General features: G+C 40.5%; 1 protein-coding gene across 1 annotated transcript; it reads right to left on the bottom strand.

Annotated features, from left to right (window-relative positions):
- Positions 1-9,492: 9,492 nt before the first annotated feature.
- krt98 (keratin 98) lies at positions 9,493-13,438 on the bottom strand. Its single transcript, XM_034120775.1, has 8 exons — positions 13,009-13,438; positions 12,342-12,424; positions 12,089-12,245; positions 10,944-11,105; positions 10,688-10,813; positions 9,902-10,122; positions 9,761-9,771; positions 9,493-9,637 (listed from the first exon to the last, which is right to left on the bottom strand). Exons 1-8 carry the CDS (start codon positions 13,351-13,353, stop codon positions 9,540-9,542), a joined length of 1,203 nt encoding a protein of 400 aa, XP_033976666.1. The 5' UTR covers positions 13,354-13,438; the 3' UTR covers positions 9,493-9,539.
- Positions 13,439-17,992: the final 4,554 nt, after the last annotated feature.

Genomic DNA, 17,992 nt, shown 5'->3' with positions numbered 1-17,992 from the left:
TCTCTTTGATGAGAGATAAAATGATTTTTTGCAATAAGTTCTACATGAAATTGATACTGTTGGACTCAGTACTACTTGGACTACTCCCACAAGTACAATCAAGTATTTTTACTATGTACTTTTTGAGTAATCCCCTGTCAAACTCCCCTCCTGAGTACAATAATGCATGTTTTCTGCTATATTTAATAAGCGTTAGAAAAATGTTCTTCACAATACTGATAATGTTGGACAGAGTATTTTAAGAGGATATGGTAGACAGATGACATCAACACAGATCCACTAGATCAGTACTCCAGCAGCAGCATTGTTACCCCTTGGAAATGCATTGTTTTTAAGTAACTATATGAATATTTTCATCTAGTGAAAATGAAGCCTGAACCTCTGGTTAAATATTTGTTAATCACAAAATAATCTCCATCTGTTAAGTGTGCAAAGTGACAACAAATATGCCAATAAATTCCTTGCTGCAAACTCTTTAAAAGTTCAAATTGTGTGGGAACATGTTAAAGAAAAAAAACTAATAATAAATGTTGTTGACATTTGTTTAAACTTCAAATTATTTTTAAATAGCATTTGTGTCATGTGACCCTGTGGTCCCCAATCCATACCAGATATTATTACTACACTGGACGAATAAGACGTACCATCTTTTAATTGGATTTTAGTCCAGCTTCTATTTTGATATGAATATTTTTAAGAAAGAATCAGCAGATTAAACAGTGTTTTTGTTGATTCAGCTTCTAAATCAATGCAGCATTGTTTTAGACTGAAAGAGTCTTTAGAGACTGGCCTGGATAGCTGTTCACAACTTTCCTTCAGCACAGTGACACACCCTTGTCACTCTTGTTGGCCTCTTATGATGCTGCTAAAGTCCTTCTACTGCACCTTTTTAAGACTCCAATAAAGGCATTTGTACTGTATGTGTAATGAGAAATTACACAATAAATGGCCCAGATTTGTACACCTCAAAATCTTGTAGTGCAGGAAGAAATACACAATGGCTAAGCCTGCATGTGATAGGCTTTGTTTTGCAATATTTATTCAAAGGTCACTTCTTATTTAAATAAATATCTGAAATATAGACATTAAATACATCAAATTGAACATATAAATGAAACCTATTTCCCAGCAACCGCATCATAGGATAAGATAAGATAAGAAGTACTGCATTGATCCCAATTTGGGAAATGTTTGCTAACCCTAATACAAATATACAGTAACAAAATATAAAGCAGAATATTATATAAATTAAGTGTGTGAGGAATGGAATATTAAATATTAGATTGAATGTAAATGTAAAATGTACAGTGTGAGTTTAAGTCAAGAATATGTGTTGTCACAAGAAAACCCTAAATACAACATTTACTGTACATGCACATTAATAATTTTTTACACAGAGCAATCCCAATCCCTAGCTCGTGCCTTTTTTAAAACTCTTTTGTCCATCTGCAGGCATACAAGTAATAAAAACATATACACACGTAGTGCCATAGTGGGTGCTGGTGTGTGCTTGTGTGTGTGTGTTTGTGTGTGTGGGTGTTTCTCAATCGCGAGTACGCTTGCTTGGTAGCACATGTCTGCCGAGCATCTTGTTTCAGAAGCGAGTCAAGAATACTTCCTGGCATTCGGAAAACGAAGTGTGGAACACGCTAGCAAGTGTGCAGGTGTGCGTCATATGAGAGGCCCCGCCTTACATCTTCCGCCACAGATTTGGGGAAATTGGTCCGTGCGCAAAGCATTGTGGGGATTTTAAGACCGCGAAGTCTACTCATGTGCAGACTCGATATTTCTCCAAACGGAGTACGCCGGGCTCGGTAGATTTCCAAGTATGCTGGAGATTGGAACAGTACTTCGGCGGCACTCGATGACGTAGTATGCTTGAAATAGTGGCTCTGAAGCAGCTTTACTCGCGATTGAGAAACACCCAGTGTCTCTCTCCCTCTCCCCCTGATTGTCTCCCTCCAGGTGCAGCCTCTCCCTCAGGTGCTCCCAATCCACAATCAGGGCCTCCATAAAGGGCCGGAGAAAGGCTGCAGTCACTCTCTCCTTCTCCTCTGGGCTGCATGTGTGCAGCATGTGTGCAGCATGTGTGCAGCATGTGTGCAGCATGTGTGCAGCATGTGTGTAGCGTGGTGTGGTGTGGTGTGGTGTCTCTGTCTCTGTGTGAGGCCTGCTAGTTAACCTGTGTTTTGTTAATTGTTAGGACATGTGCTCCAGTGTTTCTTTGTGTATTGTTTTACTTTAGTCACTTTCTTTTAGGAGAAAGTTGTTCTTAGTTTACCTTAAAGTGGACCTACAGTATCATGCTATATTTAAATGATATATTGTAGGGCCATACCTATATAAGGTATATTTATACCTTTCTGTTTTCAAAATATCAAACCGATCATGCATTTTAGCCATGCCTCATTTCACTCTATTTGCTGTTCTCCAGCCCTGTTTTTGCACGGGGGCTGATTCTGTGAGCTGCAGCTGACCACGCCCCCCTGCAGGAGAGGGGAGCACGCTCTGATCAAGTCAGAAGAGGGGGAGAAAAATAGATCTCCGTCCTCCGTGTTTTATTATATAGAGTCGTTATTCATTTGTTTTAAAGCTCAATAAATAACAAAGAAGACCTTTGACCGGCAATTATCTTATTTTTGTCTGGAAGATTTAAACTTTAACGGACATCTTGACCGGCGAAAGAAAACCTAACTGAAACTCTGCCGCACGGTCCCCTCGTTCCTTGGAAGAGGCGGAGAGGTGGGTGTTTGTCATCTGCTGGTGGACTAACCGGAGAGAATTACAGTGCTTGCCTCGACGGGGAGGGATTGCATTGAATTAAAGCAGCGGGAGCAAACGCTTGCCTTGGGGAGGGAGAAAAAGAGCCACAGCGGAGAATAAACAGAAGGGTAACCATGGTAACCATGCGCGGGAAGTCTTCTTCGCTGCTTTTGTGGCAGACTACAGCGCCACTTACAGGCCTGGCATATGTACTACAGCGTCTCCAGCGCTTTCGAGCGGCAATGGCCGGCCGTGGCCCAACCCCACATTCCCCTGATAGGTGGAGAGTTGGCCCAATAGCCGCAGCGCCACCGTCCTGACGTCAGGACAGTGTTCAAATCTGGATCAGTTTTTATCAGATCCGTTGCAGCCCCTTTTTTAGAGATTTGGGTATGGAGGAAAATAGAAAGGGTTGTGTTTTCTGACACTTGGTGAGTTCCCTGGAACACCGGGGACACATATTCATGTATAAAATACGTACAAAAGTGCATTTTGCATGATAGGTCCCCTTTAAGTTTACTTTGCAAATTGGCTGGTGAGCCCTCTTTACTTTTTGATTATTAAACATCACCTTGTGGCTTCAGCAATCAGTTTCCTCTTTTCTTTCTCTCTCCCAGTTATTTCATATTTTGTTACTCCCCTTTGTACCCCTAGTTCAGGAGGGAACGTAACAGAAAGAAAAGAAAAAAGTGATTATTTGATTGTGTAATTAAAATCGGAGAGAAAGGACATTTATTTGTTCATGTTATTTATTTTTTTTGTCAATTTATTGAACATGTCAGAAACAAAACATACAACAATAATAATAATATATATATATATATATATATTTGTTTTACTTATAATAACAAAGTACAAAAAAGTAAATAAAAAAAAATCTCAAATAGTCTCTGTCATGTTCAACAGGGGCAAGAAGATACGGTGGCCCGGAAGTGCAAGACACCACAGCATTTCAGAAAACACCACAGCATTTCACAAAACACAACAGCATTTCACAAAACACAACAGCATTTCACAAAACACCACAGCATTTCAGAAAACACAACAGCATTTCAGAAAACGCCACAGCATTTCAGAAAACGCCACAGCATTTCAGAAAACGCCACAGCATTTCAGAAAACGCCACAGCATTTCACAAAACGCAACAGCATTTCACAAAATGCAACAGCATTTCAGAAAACGCCGCAGCATTTCAGAAAACGCCACAGCATTTCAGAAAACACAACAGCATTTCACAAAACACAACAGCATTTCAGAAAACGCCACAGCATTTCACAAAACGCCGCAGCATTTCAGAAAACGCCGCAGCATTTCACAAAACGCCGCAGCATTTCACAAAACGCCACAGCATTTCACAAAACGCAACAGCATTTCACAAAACGCAACAGCATTTCACAAAACGCAACAGCATTTCACAAAACGCCGCAGCATTTCAGAAAACGCCGCAGCATTTCAGAAAACACAACAGCATTTCACAAAACGCCGCAGCATTTCAGAAAACACAACAGCATTTCAGAAAACACCACAGCATTTCACATTGGACGGAAAGGGTATTCCTTTAGGGAGAACACTTCTTGTTTGTGATTGGACAGAGCCAGCCAGAGAAGCACTGCTGTGATTGGTTGTTTTTGCTGCCAGTCAAGAAATGACGCTTCGTGATTGGTCAGCACCCGACAGCGCAACATGTCCCAACACATCAACCGTTAGCTGTTAGCACACACTCAGAGCTGACAGCTCCTCATATCTGTTCAGAAACTGGACAAAAGTTAAACAAGTACAAACCACAGACTGTCTATGTCATGGCGAATACAGTCGCTGCTTTATTTATGTCTGTATGACGCTGTTGTGAGTGTGGACGGAGCAGCTACAGGTTGGTTTAGCCTGATCGATCCGCCCCCTCTCCAGCACGTCTTGTTTGAATGACAGGAGTAAACACTGACAGCTGCAGTGAAACTCGAGCGATTAGAGCGATGCGAAAAAAACATGAATTAATGCTTTATTAATTCATGGTTTTTAAGGGGCTTATCTCCATGTAAATACTATGGTAGACTACCCAATATTCGCATCGCTCTAATCGCTCGAGTTTCACTGCGGCTGTCAGCTGTGTTTGCTCCTGTCATTCAAACAAGACGCGCTGGAGAGGGGGCGGGGCGTATCTCCATGTAAATCCTATGGGAGATACCAACTACAACAAAATGAACATATTGACCGTGATTTAATTGTAATACACGTTTCAAAGTGATGCCGAAGTAACTACATACTGATACCGGTTAGTAAAAACCATGAATTAATGCTTTGACAAGTCTGCAGACAAGACGGCAGGCAAAAAGCTTTTAAAATGCGTGTTTTCTGAATGGAATCGGATCCATCAGGCTAAACTAACCTGTAGCTGCTCCGTCCACACTCACAACAACGTCATACAGACATAAATAAAGCAGCGACTGTATTCGCCATGACATAGACAGTCTGTGGTTTGTACTTGTTTAACTTTTGTCCAGTTTCTGAACAGATATGAGGAGCTGTGAGCTCTGAGTGTGTGCTAACAGCTAACGGTTGATGTGTTGGGACATGTTGCGCTGTCGGGTGCTGACCAATCACGAAGCGCCATTTCTTGACTGGCAGCAAAAACAACCAATCACAGCAGTGCTTCTCTGGCTGGCTCTGTCCAATCACAAACAAGAAGTGTTCTCCCTAAAGGAATACCCTTTCCGTCCAATGTGAAATGCTGTGGTGTTTTCTGAAATGCTGTTGTGTTTTGTGAAATGCTGTTGTGTTTTCTGAAATGCTGTTTTGTTTTCTGAAATGCTGCGTCCTTTTGTGAAATGCTGCGGCGTTTTCTGAAATGCTGTTGTGTTTTGTGAAATGCTGTGGTGTTTTCTGAAATGCTGTTTTGTTTTCTGAAATGCTGCGTCCTTTTGTGAAATGCTGCGGCGTTTTCTGAAATGCTGTTGTGTTTTGTGAAATGCTGCGGCGTTTTCTGAAATGCTGTTGTGTTTTCTGAAATGCTGTAGTGTTTTGTGAAATGCTGTTGTGTTTTCTGAAATGCTGCGGCGTTTTGTGAAATGCTGTGGTGTTTTGTGAAATGCTGTGGTGTTTTCTGAAATGCTGTGGCGTTTTGTGAAATGCTGTTGTGTTTTGTGAAATGCTGTTGTGTTTTCTGAAATGCTGCGGCGTTTTGTGAAATGCTGTGGTGTTTTCTGAAATGCTGTTGTGTTTTCTGAAATGCTGTGGTGTTTTCTGAAATGCTGTTGTGTTTTCTGAAATGCTGTGGTGTTTTCTGAAATGCTGTTGTGTTTTCTGAAATGCTGTTGTGTTTTCTGAAATGCTGTGGTGTTTTGTGAAATGCTGTGGTGTCTTGCACTTCCGGGCCACCGTACCAAGTAGTACTGAGTCCAACAGTATCAATTTCATGTAAAACGTATAGCAATACATATTTTTATCCCTCAACAAATATAGCAAATACATTAATTATTATAGCAATATCCCGTAAAATTATGTGAAAACATGAATAAAACTACACATCTTCAGATGTTATACATACATAAGTGTCCTACACTAATAATACAAAGTTATTATTGCATTGTATGCTGTGTCTTATTTGTAACATCTTCAGAAACTACCTTTCCAACTCCTCATGCAGTTGACTGTTACAGGTCTATACAGGTTCATGGTACAATGCATAAGCTTGAAGACACTGAAACTGTAAGTTTCTGACCGTTTTTTGACCCTAGTGGTTAAAGCACGTTGTTGAATTTTTTTGTTGAATATGTTATATTTGATTCATATTAATGCTGCCCATTATGGACACAAGCGATTTTCATATGTTTTAAATTTGATAACACCAATGTGTTTCGTATCCTCTAAACCAGTTTTTCTCAAACCTTTTCATACCAAGGACCACTTGACCAATAAAAAAACACTCGCGGACCACCTAACTCCACAAATATCCAAAAAAACATTGTTTTTCTAGAACAGATTACAAATCGCCTGAAAATGGTACAAACAGGTGGCAACATGTGTGACGAAGGTGTTGCACATCGAAACTTAAGCTCGATCCATTGCAGAGATATTCCCGCGAGAGTGCGGAAAACTTAAAGTGGACCTATCATGCTATATTTGAATAATATATTGTAGGACCATACCTATATAAGGCATATTTATACTTTAAAAAAAAAAAAAAAACAAACAGATCATGCATTTTAGCCATGCCTCATTTTGCTCAATTTGACATTTTTTAGCTCTGTTTTTGCAAGGGCAGATTCTGTGAGAACAGCACCATCTACAGGCCTGGCATATGTACTACAGCATCTCCAGCGCTTTCGAACGGCAATGTCCTGACGTCAGGACAGTGTTCAAATCTGGATCAGTTTTGATCAGATCCATTGCAGCCCCTTTTTTAGAGATTTGGGTATGGAGGAAAATAGAGAGGGTTGTGTTTTCTGACACTTGGTGAGTTCCCTGGAACACCGGGGACACATATTCATGTATAAAAGACGTACAAAAGTGCATTTTGCATGATAGGTCCCCTTTAAATGTATTTATTTATTTCAAATGTGAAATTTTACCAATATACTCACGGACCACTAGGGGGCGCTCACGGACCACCAGTGGTCCGCGGACCACACTTTGAGAAGCACTGCTCTAAACCTCCAGGGATGTACACAGTTTAATACTGGCAACTTCTAATTATGGGAAATACAAAAACGTCTTTTAAAACTACAATTCCCAGTAGAGACGTGCCATAGAACATGTTGCGAAACACAATAGCCAGCATGTGTAGTTCTGAATGGACCCGTTTCTAGTCCAGTTTTGGATAGTCTGTCGTGGTTTCATTCCATTTCAAAGAGCTCGGCGTAACCTTGTCGCACTGCCACTCCAACATCCAATCACAGAGCTTGAGGACTAATCACGGGGTTTGTAAAGCAAAGCGGATGTTGTAGTCCCAAACGATAGCTGAGGATTATGGGTAGTGTAGTGTCTTCGGAAACTCTGTAGTGTCTAAACTCCGAAAAAACTATTTGTTTCTCCGAATCGAAGGTTAAAAACACAAAAGCATTGTACACAATTTAAACCAATCAATATTGTGTAATTAACAAAGATAAACTGATGTTTTTTAGTGGATGAGTAATGCAGATATCACTGTGTAATCATTTGACAGTGAGGGGAATACTTCCGGTTTTATTATGAAAACTTTGAGACCGGAAATACTGTTTTCACCCCGTGAGGGTTGACGCCAACTTTACATGGACACTGCCGTCAATTGAAATTAATAGGGGAAAGACGTAGTATATACACATTCTCCTGGCGAGACCTCAAATAATCTTCGTAATATCTATCAAACTATAGATCCTACACATCCACTGGACGTAGATTCTAAAAGTACAATATACACTTCTCGCTAGAAATCTAATCAAAAAGCATTTTAATGGCCAAACTATTCCACAATTTAGGATTTTCCAGAGAGGGTTATTTGTGAATATACGACCCTCCGGAGCGTTTGCAATCAACGGGAGCATGTTTGTTTCTTACACGACCACTAGAGGTGCTACACTTTAACACGTGACTATGGGTCGTAATAAGCTGCTGAACAATCAAACTATTTGGTCGTTTTTTGTAGGACAGGCTGATTAATTAAATTCTTAGTAAAAGAATAATAACTCGTCTTTTATTTGCACTTTGGTTAGCATCAATAATTCCACAGAGGTTCTTTTTAAATGGTGGTACTTTGGGGAAATGCTATTTGTGTCAAGGGATTATTTTGGTTGCACTACCACAGTCGGCCACTGACACAAATAGGTAGAAGAAAAAAAAAATTCTTTAAAATACCTTAAAAGTGTATTTTTGCATCTTTACTGTACACACAAATCATAACTTGAAAAGGAACTGATAACATCAACTATGCACTGCGAGTATAATGAAAAACACAAAATAGGGCAGCAATGTAAAGACCAGTCAGTTTTGCCTGAAGGTTTTAAACTGAATGTAAAGCAGAGAATGTGCTTTCAGAGTAAATGCATTGAATCGTTTTTTTCTCTTACCAAGGTACTGTAGGTGTAATACACTTTTATGTATGCAGAACTTTAAAACTGAATAAGAACATGAAATAATTTGTCTAAATTGATTTTTCTTTAAGAATGTTACTGAGGCAGTTTGTGATTTTGAAGCTATTTTGGTGAAAATACTGCAGTTTTTATACGTTTATTAATACTTGAAAATTAGCAACCAAACAGAAACAGATACACAAACGATATAACCCTATAGAAGCCACAAAGGTACATCATTATTGAAAGATAATTACTATTGGCCTTTTAGCTCTGGTTTGGTCCCTTGCAACCTTGAACAAATGTTTTGGGTTTGCTGTTCTCAAATAAGCTAGTGGCTAAATTTGCAGGTTTAAAAAAAGCTTGTTTAAGGCGGTGAAGGTAAATGTGGCCCAAAACAAGCTTAAGCTAAACAACGAGCTAAATAAGGCAAACATTTGTATCCCTTTAAAGACGCAGAATTTTGCAATAACTCTGTGTGGGTTTGTAATGAGCGATCCATTTCTGACAACATATATTTTATCCACTGTTAATTAAAAAGCATTGATTAATGCAGGTTTGAGAGCACATGAAGGAAGGAAGTCCAAACTATTAGCAACTGTATCTGTCCCTGCTGTACAAAAACATTCAGTATAATAGCCATGGGAAGTTTTCTGTTCATTTTAAAATGTAAAAACACCAAAGAGTATTTAATTCAACTGCATGATCTTTATTTATGCCAATGCTTCTGATTTATCACTCAATCTCATCCACGTCCACATCAACGGTCTTGGTGCTTTCGATCACCTTTCCATCCACAACTGTCTGCACCACTGTGATGACCTTTGTGATCACTGAGGAAAAAAGAAGATACGAAAATCATGAGCAAATCACATCACATTTCATAAATACAGTTCCAACTTGAATGGCACTGTAATGAACAAATATGAATTATATGCATGTGAAAAATGGCTTACCTTGTCTTGAACTGGTTATGGAGAGAAAAAGAGAGAAGAACACATTAGTCTAGAACATATCCACTGTCTATTGTCATGAAATGTTTGATATTTTTTCTCTACATTTCCCCTCAGTGTTTCTCCCTCTTTATCGGGCCTCACCTTTCATCCTCCCCATCCAGCAGCCTCCTGTACTCTGCGATTTCCAGCTCCAGCCGGGTCTTGAGGTCCAGCAGCATGTCGTACTCCTGCTTGTTGTTGGCGATGTTGGCGTAGAGTTGGGACAGCTGAGCCTCCAGACCTGTGACCCTGTTCTGGAGGCCTGAAAGCTGTGCGGAGTAGCGTTCCTGGGTCTCTGCTAGGGTGCATTCCAGAGAGGTTTTCTGTTTTGGTCGGAGGAAGACGTTTTGAGGTTAGTAATCCGGAATCATGCTTATCATGTAAGTGTATCATTTGTGGACTCATGGTAGTTACTGTCTTTATGCTAACTACTTAGCTATCAAGCTAACCTGCTTTTGGCTGCATGGATGTACAATTAGGCTTAAATACAGTGTCACTTTGCCTTGCTTCCAATTTTGCCAATGGCCACATGCTGTATTACAGCAGAAAATCCCCCCTTTCCCAAAACGTATTTTCCCCATGAACCATCATTGTAAAAGAGACATCTATAAAGCTGTTGAAAGGACACCTTGGCCTTGAAAGTCAATTAAGACTCTTTCTATTATGCATATTTTATCTATTCATTCTAATTGGTCTGAATCAGCACCATCTTTGGGTCAGGCTGTTATAAAACATTGAATACTGGCTGTAACTATATATTTAACAGACATATAGTATATGAGAGTGCTATCAGTCTCATCCTATAACTCTAGAATATGTTTAGTGTTAACATGCATCATGTTGTATCCAGTGGATCACAATCTCAAATGTTAATATATGTTAACATACCATGCTCAAATGGGACTGCAGTTCAATCTGAAGCCTCTGCAAGCAGCTCTTCAGGTCCTTAATCTCTGTGCGGGTTGTCGTCAGAATCTCTGTGTGTGTGATCACGTCCTGCTCCACCACTGCGATCTGGGCATATCAAAGAAACATTTATTGTTTTACCCATCAATTAAAGTAGATCATTGACATACTTTCGAGCTAAATAAGCTAACTCTTCAAAGGCTGCCTTCAAAGTGGCTTTATTCTGAACAGTTCTCACCTTGCTCTGGTACCATGCCTCAAGTTCCTTGCGGTTCTTGCCAATCACGGTCTCGTAGTGTTCCCTGATTCCTGACATGACCAGGTTCAAGTCTTGAGAAGGAGAGGCGTCCACGGCCACGTTGACCTGGCCGCCCATCTGACTCCTCAGCAGCATCAGCTCCTGTAGGCGACAAAAAACAAAGCCTGAGTGAGCTGGTGTAAACACTTGAATGAATTGATTCAAAGAGCATCCAATTGTTTTCTTCTGTATAGCATTTACACGCTATTGATTATGTGTGTGTGTGTGTGTGTGTGTGTGTGTGTGTGTGTGCGTGCGTGCGTGCGTGCGTGTGTATGTGTATGTGTTTGTGTGTGTGACCCGAACAATAGCTAATGCAGGGGTGTCAAACTAAATTTCATTGCGGGCCACATTAGAATTATGGTTGCACTCAAAGGGCTGGTGTATATATATATATATATATATACATATATAAATATATAATATATATAAAATAATGTATTATATTACATGATTGCCTCTGCATTGTATTATTATCGGATAGGGTAATAACTTCATGTTTAACTATGTCTGAAAGCAGAAGTGTAGGGCAAATATTTGCAAGTCTCTTCAGTGTGAATGTCATAAAATGAGATGCATTGTGGGATATGTAGTTTATGGGCAACGTGCTTCTGAAAAGCGGCATGTAACCGTTTAATATTATATTCTTTGCAATCTCTTGCAGGCCACATAAAATGAGGTGGCTGGCCTGATTTGGCCTGCGGGCCTTGAGTTTGACACCCCTGAGCTAATGGAAGGAGTAATACAAGGAAGTGTTCAGAGGGGGAGAGGGGCAGCGCTGGGGAAAAGGAGAAGGCGACACACCTGTTTATAAAAACATGAACCTAACATGGAATCTAAGGTAGAGCTCATGTGTGCAAACTCTGAGCACATTAGGCTACAATAGATGGCAAGTTTGTTTTATAGTGAATGGCTGTGAAAAGATGAATGATGATGATTTTCAGCTTCAGGTTTTGTGCACACACAAAAAGGGTGTTGGCCTGTGTGCAGGAATGTCCAGTATGAGGGGTGTCGACAGATGAGAAACTGCCATTAACAAACCTTGGATTGGAGGAAATGTAAAGCTAGTTCCTATACACTCTCACCTCTTCGTGATTCCTCTTGAGCATGATGAGCTCGTCCTTCAGGGCCTCGTACTGACTCTCCAGGTCCATTCTGGCCATGTTCATCTCATCCAGAACCCTCTTCAGCCCAGCGATGTCCGCCTCCACAGCCAGCCTCATGGACAGCTCGTTCTCATACCTTTGGGGGGGGGGGGCAGGACAGACAGGTTTCAATAGGTGGTCTAGATACATGAGTGCATTTGAACTTTCACTTATCCAAGGAGGGGGCACTCACTTCATTTTGAAATCATCAGCAGCCAGTTTTGCGTTGTCAATGTCCAAGACTGTCTTGGCGTTCAGCCTGGAAGCAAAACGAATCTGAGGAGGAGAAAAACAGGGAATCCCGTCAGAAGAAGTACAATCAATCACGTGTTTTAAACAGTTTTAAAACAGTGCGGCATGGGATCCATACATTCACCAATAAAGGATTTACTAATTCCAACATGGGTACCCATAATACCTGATTGACTCATTTATCCATTGGTTGATACTAAGCTTCCGTTTTTTGGGAAAGGTTTCCTTCAAAAATGTAAGAGATGGAATATAACAGTAAATGGGACAAACAACCTAAATATTAACTTGTACATGAAGTAAATCCTGGCTCATATCAACTTTCTGCTCATCTTTCACACTGCATCTCTTTGTAATTGTCACTGTAACACTGAAACCTGTCTGCAGGATGTGACGAATGTGTAGGAATGAACTAGGTATGAAAATAACCAACGTGCTGCTTTCTGATTGTGTAATGTGTAACTTCCTGATAAGGTAGCATACTTGGAATGTCATTGATGGGTTTCCTGGTTCCATAACTCTACTATCCTAACCCCACATGTAGTACCAACCGATCTCTCACACTGAGACATGAGAAGATAACAGAAAACACCCACACACCTTCCTCTCACCTTGTCCTTCAGGTCTTCGATGATGGCGAAGTAGCTGGTGTAGTCGTGGGAGATGTGAACTTTGTTCTCGCAGAACTCTCTGATCTGCTTCTCCAGTTGCTCGTTCTCCTTCTCCAGTTTGCGCACCTTTTCCAGGTAGCTGGACAGACGGTCGTTCAGGTTCTGCATGGTGGCCTTCTCGTTGGCGCCGACGTGGAGGTCCAGGCCATCAGTCAGGTTGAAGCCCCCGGAGGTAGGGGCATAGCTCTGGCAGGCAGAGGAGACGCGGGTGCCGCGGCCTCCTGCTCCACCGTAGACACTCAAGGTCCTTGAAGATTGGATGTAGGATTTGTTGCTGTAAGACATGGTGGGAGGTCTGGATCTGGCTCTGGATCTGGATCTGGAAGGATTACTAGAGATCGTCTGCAGTTGAAAGCATCACCTTGGTCTCCTTGGTTATATAGGGGCCTAACGCAGCAAAGTGGGAAGGGCCAGTAAGGCGAGTTGAAAGGGAAGAATGTGGCTGACAGGCTACCCCCTACTCTTCCGTGCAATCTATTCATCAACAAGGGTGTGACGACTGGTGGGTCGGGGTTCTTCCGCCTTTTTCAAGTCAAACCCGTGATTCCACATTTCATTGTAAAACCAATGAAGCGGCATTCCTTGAATACATTTTTTTCCGTCTTGAAACTTCATGCAGTTTTTAATTGCAGCCTTCGTTGTCTCTTTACTTGAATGCAGGTGTTTAGACATACACACCTTGAACTTTATAAAATGTGTTCCAACTGCTATGTTTAGTTATCTTGTAAAATATTCACTCAGCAGTGACAGAAGTGGCATATACCAGCGACAATTTCCCCTCAGTGAAACTTGGGGCCACAGGTTGAGGGAACTGCAGTACTTAGGCCAAATGTCCAAAATGGTGTTAATTAAGCTAGGATTTTTTATTTTTGTGTTAAACCTGTATCACAAATATTTATCCAGGCTTGAAAAGCACCTAAGTGTGGCAATTAAGTACAACTTTAATAATATAAAATATAATATACATTATATATTGAAATGGGCCATTTTGCACAATTTGTATTTTACTTTTGGTATTTTATGTATATTTTGATACTCATACTTTTCAACACAGAAAGGCTAATTATCCAGCAAAGGTTAAAAGTAACATATTACATTAAATCAAGCAAATATTTAAGAACTATTTTGATGTACTTTACTGAAGTTGATCATTTGATGGTATGTTATACCTCAAATCTACATATCAGAAGCAAATGTTTTTTTTGCTTTAGTACATTTGTAAGCTGCACATTTACCAGCTACAACATTACAATTATTTATATATATTAATGCAATTTCAATATATATTATCCTGAAGGGGACTATTCTGCATAAGGAGTATTCTTTTTATTTTAAGACATTTTTGATGCAACTGCTGTTGTACTTAGTATCACTTTTAATTACTATTTGCTTGAATATTTAGAATGTGCTTCTTCAACTAATCCAACTATCTGATCTAGCATTGCATCATAAAGGGTAGACCACTGAGATTAACTACAACATGTAATAGTTTACTTCAGAGAGTTTCCCCTCTGCATATCACGCCTGACCGGTAACTGATTAATAAACCTGTTTCACTGTGGACACTAAAGAGCACCGCTGTCACAGGCCTCCATTAAATCTATTGGAACATTAAGCTGCTGGAAACAATCTGTAATTACAACATCCAACTTCCTGTGAAAAAGTCCCTGCTGGTTCCGTTGGGTTAAAACTGTTATCTCAGCTTACACTTGGCAGAAACACATTCTCATGTCAGTAGAAAATCCTCACCTTGCTGTTGTTTTTTTAAAGTGATCTCTCAGTCACCTTTCAGCAGACACACGGATAAGCAGGGCGAGGCCTGAACACTGAGGACTGACGGTCCTCCTGAATAACGTACGTCAGCCTGCACCTTTAATCTACCGACGACATAACACATTTGTATTACAAGAAACGTTTTAATACACTGACAGATAACCGTTAGTGAAATGATTTATCTGGAATGATGCCTGGTTGAAGTACTCGAGTACAAGTTACTTGATTATTTCCATTTTATGTTGTTATCTTTTCTTTTTAATGACTGATTTTAAATGCCATTCTCTTAATGTCTTTCATTTTTTGTAAAGCACTTTGAATTGCCTTGTGTTGAAAGGTGCTATATAAATAAACTTGCCTTGCCTTGCCTTGCCTTGTTTTAAACTTCTAATCCACCACATTTCAGAGGCAAATATTGTAGTTTGACTCCAATAAATATGTAAGTATAAAATAAGCCGCACATTTATCAGCAATAACTTTCAATCAGAGGTGATACACATTATTGTCCTGCCTTTAAAATGTTACATAACCAAAAGTAATAATGTATAAGCATCAAAATATACTCAAAGTAAAAAAGTACGAGTAATCACTATGCACAATGGCCCACTTCATAATAATATATATTATATTATTGGATGTTAAAGGTGGAGTTTATAAACATTTTTATATACTGCCAGGGTGGATCAATAAAGTTTGATCCTAACCGTTAAAATACATGATACATCTAAATCTTAATGTTTAAAAAGTACTCTTTTTATCTTTGAGATGTAACAGACTAACAAGTTGTTAAAACATAAAACAAAACAAAAATGTTGGTTGTGCTGATTTTACCACCACTGCACTATGACGCTTTTTGGGGTTTTCGCTTCCCTGTAGTGTTATGGCGCATTTCCACTACACGGTCGGCCTCGGCCACACTCGGTACGGCTCGGTACGGCTTGGCCGCGTTGGGCCTTAACAGGGCCGACTCACTTCATGCTGCGCTTCCATTACAGTTTAGGAACTGGGGTAGTTACTATAGTAACGCAGTGTAGGCGGAGCCGTGACGTCATCTTCAATGAGAACTCCAGAAACACAACACAGCCGTTAGCTGTTAGCACTCAGAGCTCACAGCTCCTTATATATGTTCAGAAACTCGACAAAAGTTAAACAAGTACAAACCACAGACTGCCTGTGTCATGGTGAATACAGTCGCTGCTTTATTTATGTCTGTATAGGCCGTTGTTGTGAGTGTGGACGGTCAGAGCATATACTGCGTTAGCTTAGCCAATCTCCATCTAGAAAAACACGTATTTTAAAAGGTTTTTCGCCTGCCGTCTGTCTGCAGACTTGACAAAGCATTAATTCATGGTTTTTACTAACCGGTATCAGTATGTTGTTACTTCGGCATCATTTTGAAACGTGTATTACAATTAAATCACGGTCAAATATGTCCATCTTGTTGTAGTTCTAGCCCTCTTGCCAGCGCTCCTCTCTCTAGTTTAGCATACTCAGCCCGACTCAGCCCTGTTTGTTGGCGCCGATAGAACCACAATTTTGTCGGGCCAGAAAAGAGGTGAAAAAGTGGCCCCGGGCCGGGCCGGGCCGTAACTAGGCCTAGTGGAAGCGCAACCAAAAACGGGTACGGCACGACACGTCACGCTTAAAGCGAGCTCCGCGCTGTAGTGGAACTGCGGCATTATATAGGTTTTAGTGCATGTAAATGGTCTGCAAAGACTAAAATCCCAAAGTTCCCTCCAGAGGGATTTTCTCTCCCATACACTCCCCTGCGAGAAACACCTTGATTGTAGTCGTGTGTTTACTTGCGACATAGTGACATCATTATGTAATCCCTGTACTTCTATTGGCTATTGCTACAACACATTGTACGTGATAGGCTAAGGGGCGGGACATCTTTAGGCGGTTGACCAATCACAACAGAGCCAGCCAGCTAACCAATCAGAGCAGACTGGGCTCTGGTTTCAGACAGAGGGTGAAAAGAGGTGCTGCAGCACAGGCAGTATGAGAAAAATAAAGAGCTTTTTGAACTTTAAAGCGTGGAGACATGTCCCAGTAGAGACACTACATACAAATATGACACCTGAAAATAAGCATAATAGGGCCCCTGTAAATCAAATCAAATCAAATCAGGTTTTATTTATATAGCACATTTAAAAGCGATTTTTGGTCGAGCCAAAGTGCTGTACATGTAATAAAAACACATTACTACAAATCACAGTAAACGACAATAAATTACAACAGATATATCTTAAAAAACAAAATAAAAATAAAACACACGGAAAAGTCAGGAGTCGTGCTCCGCTCTAACTAGAAAGCCAGAGAGAAGAAGTGTGTTTTTAGTTTTGATTTAAAAACCCCTAGGGTCTGGGCCGACCTCACATGGAGGGGCAGAGTGTTCCAGAGCCTGGGGCCAGCTGCTGCGAAGGCTCGGTGCCCTCGGGTTTTTAGCCTGGTCTTGGGCACTACCAGCAGCAGCTGGTCAGCAGACCTTAAAGCTCTGGCTGGGGTGTAGCGCTGGAGCAGTTCAGCTATATAGGCCGGAGCCAGCCCATTTAGTGCTTTAAAAACAAATAAAAGGATTTTAAAATCAATTCTGAACCGAACTGGAAGCCAGTGTCGTGAGGCCAGAATAGGGGTGATGTGGTCGCGCTTTTTGTGGCCAGTCAGCAAACGTGCAGCAGCGTTTTGGACTAGCTGTAAGCGTTTGATTGAGGCCTGGTCCATACCCACATACAGAGCGTTACAATAGTCCAGTCTCGAGGTAACAAAGGCGTTAATAACCATTTCTAAGTCTTTAAAAGATAAATACGACTTGGTTTTGGCCAATAGTCTTATTTAAAAAAAAAAAAGTAACATACTATTGCATTTAGTAGAAGAATAAAAGTACATTTTGATGTTCTTTTGTAGCCTCCTATAATTCAGCTCTTTCCACAATGAAGACTGCTTGGAGAAACTCCAGATGTGTAACGAATCGACGCTGGCTCCGTTCCCAATGCATACTGAGGAATCATTTTACGAGGAACTTTTAGCTTTTCCTTTCATGACATGTCAAACTGTAAAACAATCCATCACTTGGGTTGACAAAAGTTCCTTGAGCAGCTATTGTCTGAGATCACATGATGTAGTCTTGTTAGATGTGCCAAGAGCAAGG

This window comes from Trematomus bernacchii, unplaced genomic scaffold (assembly GCF_902827165.1).
Source record: "Trematomus bernacchii unplaced genomic scaffold, fTreBer1.1, whole genome shotgun sequence".
Lineage (NCBI taxonomy): Eukaryota > Metazoa > Chordata > Actinopteri > Perciformes > Nototheniidae > Trematomus > Trematomus bernacchii.
This window is presented reverse-complemented; position numbering and strand designations above follow the sequence as displayed.